Source organism: Elgaria multicarinata, chromosome 17 (assembly GCF_023053635.1).
Source record: "Elgaria multicarinata webbii isolate HBS135686 ecotype San Diego chromosome 17, rElgMul1.1.pri, whole genome shotgun sequence".
NCBI classification, from domain to species: Eukaryota; Metazoa; Chordata; class Lepidosauria; order Squamata; family Anguidae; genus Elgaria; species Elgaria multicarinata.
In genome coordinates, this window is record NC_086187.1 from 21,824,683 (window position 1) to 21,834,575 (window position 9,893).

The following is a 9,893-nucleotide window of genomic DNA, read 5'->3' on the forward strand; positions in this document are numbered from 1 at the left end:
GCCTTTGGCTTAGTCCCGTAAACCCTTCACAGCTTTAAACAGATATAACTGCATTGGCCCACATTCTTCTTCACCCCCACATTTTCCTCCTCCTTGTCAGTCTTGGAGAGTGTATGCATCTTGGGAGCAGAGACCTGTCTCTGCATAATTCTGTGAGGAGCCATGCAGGCTGTTGGGACTAGATAAGAACAAAAATAAAAACCTGCCCTGCTGGATCAGGCAGAAGGTCCATTTAGCAGCCTGACAGAGGGTCCTAAAAATCAGGGCACGGATGTTAATTGCCAGTGCATTGTAGCATCATTCAATGTTCAAAAGGCATTTACTGCTGCTCCTTCTCATCACCATCCTTGCCTGGGCCTGAGTGAGAGGCAGGAGAACAACCAGTTCGCAATGAAGAGGAAGAGCACGTCTGGGGGGGCGGGGGGTAGGATGTGGGCCCTTGACAGGTGCCCAAACATTCCTACCCTTGACACCAACTTCTGGTACAGGAGCCCCTTTAGATGCTGAGTGCTACATTTTCTACCCTCTTGCAGAACTAAACTTTCCATAATAGCTTTTTTTCCATTATCGAGTAATGCAGCTGCAGGTGGCCACAGGTCACGTACAAGCCCAGGGGGAGGGTGGGGGGAGGGAAGGGGGCAGTTTGACCCCTTCTTTTCCGATCTTTTCTCCACCTCGTCCCCAAAGACTTTACCAAGCTCTTTTTCTTCCTAGGAGGGGAAAGATCTGGAGGAACTTGTATTTTTCACCTCTGGCACAGAAAAGCAATGGGGGCAAATCTGAGAAAACAAACAATTTTGAGCAGCAACAACAAATGACTGGGAAAAAGAAAAGATGAAAACAGCTCTTCCTCAGTTCAATTTGAAACCACCTGCAGCTGCTTTGCAAGACAGAATTAAACCTTCATGGAGGGTGCGGGAGGGGGAACAGGGCCCACGCTCACACATGTTCTGCCCCAAGTTATTCAGCGTTCTTGGGGTGATTTCAGGAGAGGCTTTTATGGTGCAATCGTCTGGTCTGGAAAATGTTGCAGGTGCCATCTTCCCCTTGTGACTGTCCCATGCTTTCCAATCTCTTCTCCTTTTTCTTACCAGAAAAATAACCCTGCTAAGGAGAGAAAGATGAAGCAGCTACCTTTGGGCATTTGTAGTGCTTGGAGCACTACAATCTTCACCGATCTTTGATTTCTTCAGTCTGGTGTTTACAACAGAGTTTCTACTTTTACAGATCTCTGCAGGTCAACAACTGGGTCTCTGGCAGACCATGCTTTGCCCAAAGGAGCAGTACTGGGATGAGCTCTTACGGAATTGCTTCCCCTGTAGGGTTGCATGTCACCCACTCAGGGTCAAGGGATGCGCCGATGTCTGCAGTAAGTATTCAGAACGGGGTTTTGTTTTGTTAGAATGCTAGTGAATGGGTTGGAATAGACCCTAGTTGGATACAGCACGGCCTTCAGAGCAGTTAAGAGTAGGACCCATTGCACCTCCCCCATCTGAATGAAGTCATGCAAATTCCCCCCCCCCCAAAGCTAGGGACCTGCCATGACGCACCTGTGTAGTCCTTGGAAGGGAGGGTCAGGTACATAACTCTGCCTCTTGGTCTGCCAATCTCCCCAGTTTCAAATTGTGTACACTGCAAAGCTATGTGCTGGTTAGGGAAATGTGCCTAATGGCTTAAAATGTTCCTGCAGGGTTTTGGAGACAGTGTTCTGCATCTTGGATAGCACCTTTAAACTTCTGGCTGATTCTGATTGAAAACCAGAATCGACTCACAGCCCTACTGAAATCAGAGCCACCAGCCTCCACTGGGTATTAGGGCCAACCAAACGATCACCCCAAAATGTGCAGCCATCTTGCATATTTTTCTCGATCTTTTGCTTGATCTAATGAAGGTATTACACCAATAGGGATATATCCCAAAAAAGGTAGATTCAGGAAGCTGGGTGTCCCCCTCTCCAGACTGCTGTCAAGCACAGAAAACGTTATTGATTGATTAAAATACTGCTATATTGCTTAATATATTAAAATCCGTAGGTTAACAAACCTTTGCATTTATAACCACTTCTTTCTGATAATAAGCAAGTTTGCAACATCTCGATAGTATGGCAACCATGTTTGATAGAAATGGGTATCAAGTTTCACTGGACATGCTGGATTTTTTGGCAATCCAGAAGGCTCTAGGTTGCAGTGGAGGGAGGGAGGTACAGCACTCCCTCTTTCAACTTTAGAGAAAGTCAAGGATGCTGCTGTTCCCATGGTTACATGATGCGGTAGCCAATGAACTGCAGCCTAGATGAAGATTGGATGGAGCCTCTGGGAAAAAAATGCTGACTGTTCTCTCTTTTATTTAACACAATGGATATTTGTCTCCTTCCTCTCAGTTTCCATGGACTGCAGCAAGCGTGTGGGCTTCTTCTACGACGAGCTCCTGAGAAAGTGCATCAATTGCTCTAGCGTCTGCGGACAGCACCCCGTGCAATGTCGACCATTCTGCAGAAGTAAGAGCCTAGAATGGATCTCTAGCACACACGCCCCAGAAAGAAGGCAGGGCTCCGTTTTTCTCCCTGAGTTTTCAGCCCAAGAACATGAGACATACTCTGTGCCTCTAGGAATATAGAGAGGGCCTTTCCCACCCCCACAGAAAAACTACAAGTCGCCATTCTGAAATCTGGGATCAGGTTGCAAAGCTTCCATGTCAGAAGATGTGCATGGGAATTGGAAAATGGGGCAAGGGATAAAGCAAACATTTCCATGCTATTGGTGGTTTAGCTTAGAACCCAAGGTAGAAAGCGGGGGACAGTCTCCCTAAACTAGAGTGCCAAGTGATATTTTGTTGGCTGATCTTATAACAATACAAGCTATTTATCCATCTGTACCAGGACTGTCTACTCCTTGGGTTCCTAACATGATGCTCCCACGTGCCAAGACCCTCTACCTCTCACAATTACACACACACACACACAGCTGGCCCTCGCATGAAGCAGGGTGTAATGCCTGCATCAGGCAACAGAATGGAAAGAGTAGCAAATTGCATCACTCCCTCACTCCTGCCAGCAGGACCCACTGCCATGGCCAAAAGTCAGGAATACTAGGGTTTGTAGTCCAAAACATCTGGATGGCAACTGGTTGGGGAAGGCCGCTATAGAGGACAGGACTAGATCTAACAAGCTTAGGTTACAGATGGGTAGATCTCTGAACATCAGGAAAAACAGCCTTGGGACTATTCATATGACTTGACAGACAACCATGGGTGATTTAATCCACCACAGCCCACCCATGGTTATTTAACCCACAGTGAGGCTGAGGGAGTACGTGGCCACCATTTTTATATGCAACCCCCAGTTGGGGAGTGGTGTTGTGCGAACATGGCAAGGGTAGGTTATGTGAGGGTTACACAACCCTCGAATATTCTAGGTTGCTGTTACGTGTAAACCAGGCCTAAGAGTGATTTGACCATAGAATCAGTTACTTAGAGGAGAGGTGGCCTCTCCCTCGCTGGAGTTTTTCAAGCAGAGCCTGAACAGCTCTCTGTTGGGAACACACTAGTTCTAGATTTCTTGCACTGGGCATGTTCAGGCAGATGTTTGACGCTTTTAGCCAATTCCCACCCAGTTGTTTCATCTGCCACCTGTGTGTTTTTAACTGTTTGGATGAATTGCTTCGGATTTGTTTTCTTTATTTTTAGACTATTGTAAACAAACTTGGGTGTATGTCTATGGCGCGCACCATAGCTCAGTGGCAGAACATGTGCTTTGCCTGCAGAAGGTCACAGGTTCAATCCCAGGCATTTCAGATATCTAAGACCATGAAGGAGCTGCTGCCAGCCTGAGAAAACAATGCTAGGTTAGATGGACAAAGAAGGCTGATCTGGTATAAGGCAGCGTCCCTGTGTATAATCAGAAAGGCAGATCGGAGCTTTCTTACAAATAAATAAAAAGCCCAGTCAAAGAACACACAAGAACGGGACAGGGAACCAGTTTGTCACTTTCTTAGCGTAGCCTTGCAAATAGGTCCATACAAGTTACTAGCCTACCTAAACAGTGTTAATAGCCTGCTAAAAGACTAGTAGTCTTCATTTCCAGGGCATCCCTTCCTTCATGGTGAGCATGGAAAGCAACTGGGCTAGTGGAGGAGGGACTGAGCAATCTGTCCCCCCTCCTCTCAGCAAATGCACCTGGTTGTGGGGAGATCTCCTGGGTGGGGGACAGGCAGGGGTCACTGCCTCATTCTCCCCAACTATAGATGCCATAACTATGGCCACTTGTCAACGAAGTTCCACAATACTATTGGGTAAACAGCTGCTAACAATCTCTCTCTTTCCACTCCCCTACCCATGGACTTCCAGAAGATCTGGCAACCACTTTACCAGTGCCACCCGCCCTCCAGGCTGTGCAATGCAAGCTGGATGGGTCTTGTAACCAGCCGGTCATGGTCTACCTGACCTTGGGACTCTGCTTGTGCACCTTGCTCTTCTCCTTGCTGTTGACCTGGAATTACTTTAGAAGGTCAGGGGAGGACATGACCTGCCGAGCCAGAACTGTGGCTTGTCATAAAAACAAGGACAGCACGAAAGGTAAAGACTTCCTGTAATTTTTATACTGGTTGAAGAATTGGGATTTCCCTGCCTCACCTCCTTAGCACAGAATACACCCACACTGTCCAGCATCGAATTAGGCCCAGTCTATACATTTTAACCTGCGCAGGTTTACAACACATTCCAATGCATGTCAACTCAAAAGCAAGCCCTATAGACTTCAGAGGAGATGTACTCCCAGTTGTGTGCCTAGGATTGCAACCCAAGTCTGTGCTTAAGGATTTTAACTGATTTTATCCTTGCAGTTGTCTTTTATCACTCTGATATTAATGCTGCCCAACAAGCAGAATGAAGGGCAACATGCAAACGTTTTAATAAAGAAATTAAAAAAAAAAAGATTGGGATAGCACAATCCTATATGTATTTACTCAGAACTGAGACCCATTGAGTTCAATGGTGCGTACTCTCAGATAAATGGGCACGGTATTGGAGAAAAGGCAGGTTTTTGAGGAGGGATTTGCAAGAGGGCAAACAGATTTTCCAGGCTACTGGATTGTTTAATCCCTCTGTTTGAACAGAGATGCAAGTGACGCAAAAAGAAGCAGTTGCCTAGGCCAAGAGTAGCAATGCCCCTCTCAATCCACTTTCAACTCTGTAAAGCGAAGGCTGGCAATAGTTTATTTATTTATTTATTTATTATTTATTACACTTATATACCGCTCCCATAGCCAGGGCTCTCTGGGCGGTTTACAGAATAGTTCATCAAAGAATGCTCAGCACCCTCACTGGACTACAGTTCCCAAGACTGTTTCGAGAGGAATCCAGCCATGCTTGTTGCTGTTTATTCATTCAGTCGCTTCCGACTCTTCGTGACTTCATGGACCACCCCACGCCAGAGCTTTCTGTCGGCTGTCGCCACCCCTAGCTCCCCCAAGGTCAAGTCTGTCACCTCCAGAATATCATCCATCCATCTTGCCCTTGGTCGGCCCCTCATCCTTTTGCCTTCCACTTTCCCTAGCATCAGCCTCTTCTCTAGGGTATCCTGTCTTCTCATTATGTGGCCAAAGTACTTCAGTTTTGTACTTCAGTACTTCAGCCATGCTTAAACGTGTGTAAAACTGAGAGTGTAAATACACACGAGGGCCCCGGATTTCAGTTCACAGCTGAGATATTATTTATTGGTTGCCTTTTTGTCCTGCCTCAAAGCTCAGAGTGATGGACGTGGTTCTCCTCCCACTCGCCCTCAAAAACCACCCCTGTGAGGTGGGGTTAGGCTGTGTGTGCATGACTGGCATGATCACCCACTCAGCTTCACAGTCGCATGGGAATTTCAACCTGGGTTCTCCACACTTCTAATCCAGTACACTAACCGCTACACTAACACAGGCAACTTCTGGGACTACTTCTGCTTTAATGCACATGGGCTTGTTTTCCAGATCATCTAATGGAAGCAAGGAGCATGGGAAGTGAATCCAGTGGCAGCCAAACCCCAGAGCCTGTCGAAACCTGTGGGTTTTGCTTCCCTGAAGCAAGCCCCGCTGTTCAGGAAACCCGGGCGTGTCACAGGACTTACCAACTTGGGATGCAGAGGGATGCTGCTGTTGCAGGAACAATTCCAACCCCTGAAGATGGCCACTTCCAAATCATATGCTCTCCCTCACAAGAAAAGATGCAGACGACCTGAGCCGAGCTGTGATTGGTAATGAGATACTAAAGGAGCATGTTCCCACCCCAAACCCAAAACCGTTAGAAAGCTGCTTGAATTTCTGAGGTCCTTTCGCACACACAACTCCTAGGGATATGCCTTTCCTTAAGGAGCCACTTACTGCAAACTGCAAAATCCGATATGCAAAACATTTCCTGGACTATACCACTTCTGAATGTAGGTAGCGGCGATAATGGGAGTTCTGCATGTCTGAATTCTCCCCCATGAAAAAAACCTTCCTTGCATATAGAAAGCCAGCACCTCAGGGAGAAGGGTAGACACCGCAAGCCTGACATTTGCCAACCACTGACTTGCAGTGACATCTCCACGGCTTTAGAAAGAAGTGGACACAATCCCAGAAAGAAGTGGACACAACTACCTAACTTAGCATTTCTCTTTCAAAAAAACTAAACACACACACACACACACAGCAACCACCACTCAAGGTCTGTTCACAGGAACAGGACAACACACATGCACCGGAGCACTTGAATGTAATACCCACATTTCTATAATCTGAAATAAAAATGCCCATTTTCCGCAACATGTGCCATCGTAATCTATTCACAGGCTCAAAAAAACGCACGTGCACACTGTTACGAGATAAACACCCAATCCTAAACGAGTTAAGAACACAGGGAGAGCTGTGCTTCGCACAGCGAGGCAACAGGCAGTATCTTGAATTTCCCAGCTATTCCTTTTAGGGCTCTCCCCAACCACTTCAAGGCATCCACCTTCTCCCAGCACACATTTGAGTGGGTAGCAAGCAGGTGCTAGTAGGTGGCCCTAGTGGTGAGTGACAGCAAGGTGTTGAAGGACAAAACTCTCCTCTCTCTGTGTTTGTGATTTTTCGATGCCTCTGAGGTTTCTTGTCTATTACTTGCTTGCGTGCGATAACTATTGTCACATGGCAGCGAAGGTTTGGGGTTTATTTAAAGCGATTGCCATTGTTGGGATATACGCAGAAGAGAGCAGGCTGGTTATTGTAATCGTGTCTTCCTGCTTCAGCACTGGAGGACGGTGCCATCATGCCGTTTGTCTTGGGGAGTGAAATGTCTTGGCCGGCCGGCTTGCTTGCCACAGTAACCAACCAGATGCCTCCAGGAAGCCTGCCAGAGGACCTCAAAGGCATACTGCCTCCAACCATGTTCCATTGAGCCATCATGTAAGTTTATCCTCCTCCATCAACTCATCCAAACTCCTTCTAAAGCCATCTGAAGTCAATGGCCATCAGCAGCGATTTCCTCAGCACGTCCCACCATGAAGTTAAATAATTACCACCGATTTCTGTGAGGGTAACTTGCAAATTCTTGTGTGCTTAGCATGGCAGCTGGAAGGCCGCTCTTTCGCCTCCTCAGAAGAGCGTTACGGAACGAGTCATCTTCAACAGAACTGCAAAGAAATCCTATCGTGGCAACGTTGCCGGCTTTTTGCAATCCTCCCAAGTGCATCAGTTCAGACTTCTTTTGTCATGGAAGGCTTCATTATACTCAAACGTCCTTTACCTGGATTGTCTGTAAAAGCCTCGACATCTTTCAGAGGAGGATCTCCAGGGTTATGATAGCTCAAAGACACAATTTCCATTGCCTTTTGAGAGGTAGGTGGAGCGCAGTTGCAGAGTTAGGGCCAAAGCTAAATGTTACAGGCCAAAGTGTGTAACACACTCTGTGATGGCATTTGCCCATCCTCCAAAAAGCAGATTTGGAAGGAGGCGGTAGGGAGACACAGATGTGCTTCTTCTTTGCTCGTAATCAGGGTTCCAACCACATACTTGGAACTCCAGGGAGTGATGAGAAGGCAATTTGGAGCAGTGAGAAAAGGTTAAGCCTGCTTTGCTGCTGCTCATCACCCTTTTCTTCAGGAAAAAAAGGTCATTCAGGGGTACTTAACCCCACATGTGGTTAACATATGGTTAGCTCCTTAAGAGCTGCAAGTTGGCAAATTCAATCTCAATCTAGCCAGTCAAATTAGGTAGCTTTGGGCAGTCTGTTACTTTCTCAGCCTCAGTCCCCACACCCCGTATCAGCAATATAGGAATAAATACTGGCCTGCTTTACAGAGCTGTTGTAAGGATTACTGACAGCCGAATAGTTGCAGGATTCTTTCCACTACCTGCAAGGCGCTTGGAGGGTTGAGCGCAAAAATTGTGTGCGTTGTGTGCTTAACTCTTTCCCTGCCAGCCAGCTCTCTGCTCAAAATTGCTTCCCCATTCTTTTCCCCACCCATGGTTGCGGGGGCAAAGGGAAAGAACCCTCTAACCTTTTTTCCCTTAGGAGAGGAAAAACAACTGGGGAGATTTGGAGTGAACACATGGCTAGCAAGCAAAAGGTTAAATAAACCCCATCTCCTCCACTTGAGATCCCAGCCGGAATGAGCAACATTCAGCTCTTCAGATGTTTTGCTCATTTTTCATCAGACCTAGCCAATGGTGAGAGATAATGGGTGTTCTAGGCCAAAACATCTGGAGGACCACAGGTTGCCCACCTCTGTTCTAGTGGGTGTTTTGTCTGGTCGTGGCGGTGATAGGGGGAAAAAAACTCTTGAGGGAATCAAAATCACACAACCACATGTAATGTATAGTCTGCCCCCAAGATAATGCATGCAGAGTCCTTTTAAATATGTGAAATTCACTATATAAATAGGAAGCATTCTGATTAAAGGCAGACCACACCCCAGTTACCAGGACATTAACAACTCTCCCATCTCCTTGGGCTGAAATAGTCTGTAGCAGAACAAAAAAAAATGATGAGTACCAGTATAAATAACACACATACCGAGCCTGTGCATGAGAGCAAATAGAAATTAGTGTTAAGGTAACCAGGATGCTATTTAATTCAGAGTCCGCTCACCCTCGGACAGGCCTCCCTCTGGTTACCAGGCAACTGAAGCAGAAAGTACTGCCCATGCGTGCAAGCGGATGCTAGAATGGCAACTCTTTCTTCAGCTTTCACAGTGATGGACTGGAGGGAGAAGGCCACGGTGCTACCGGATACAATGCAACCTGCCTTGTCCAAATTCTGAATGCACATTGCTTGTCACGATTGCTTTCAAAATGATAAATGGAGCTGGGGGAGGAGGGAAGAGAAAAAAGGTTTGGAAGAGGCTAAAGCAAACAACAGCTTCTCTTGATTTGAAAAGCACAATTAAAAAGAAAAATGGGGGAAATATAGAAAGGAAAATGGTAGCCTAATGTACCAGCTTCAACAAAATCAAATATGCTCAAAAAAGGGGCAGTGCAAGGAGTTGTTTTTTAACTATTATTCTGCCGTCTTTCTAGGGTGGGCCTGTGGAAGACTGAAAATATTTTCCCTTCCTCCAACTTACATTTTGACCCTCTCATTCTGTGGTTTGTAGACAGGCTAGGCTCCTTGGCTGTTTCACTAAGGGAGTAACTGCTATGCCTCTGCAAGCTGAAGCTCCAACAGTAAAGCTACAGGAAAATTCAGAAAAGGTTAGCAAAACAAACAGAAGAACAAAACCTAAAATCCACAAGGGGGGAACTACAGTCCATTACTAGCATCATGTGGGGATAGATAGTAGCAGCCCAAGATAAAATATACTCCAGGGTGGGGGAAGCTGCAAAACACACGAGAAAAACCAAAACACCAAAACCAAAACAGATCTCTTGCTCCATCAACAGATGCCCACGATCCAG

At 46.5% G+C, this 9,893-nt stretch overlaps 1 protein-coding gene across 1 annotated transcript; it reads left to right on the forward strand.

Annotated features, from left to right (window-relative positions):
* The first annotated feature begins 2,385 nt into the window (after nt 1-2,385).
* Nucleotides 2,386-6,306, forward strand: TNFRSF13B (TNF receptor superfamily member 13B). The gene is made up of 3 exons (XM_063143486.1): nt 2,386-2,497; nt 4,345-4,572; nt 5,970-6,306. The coding sequence occupies exons 1-3, from the start codon at nt 2,386-2,388 to the stop codon at nt 6,215-6,217; spliced, it is 588 nt and encodes a 195-aa protein (XP_062999556.1). The 3' UTR covers nt 6,218-6,306.
* The last annotated feature ends 3,587 nt before the right edge of the window (nt 6,307-9,893 follow it).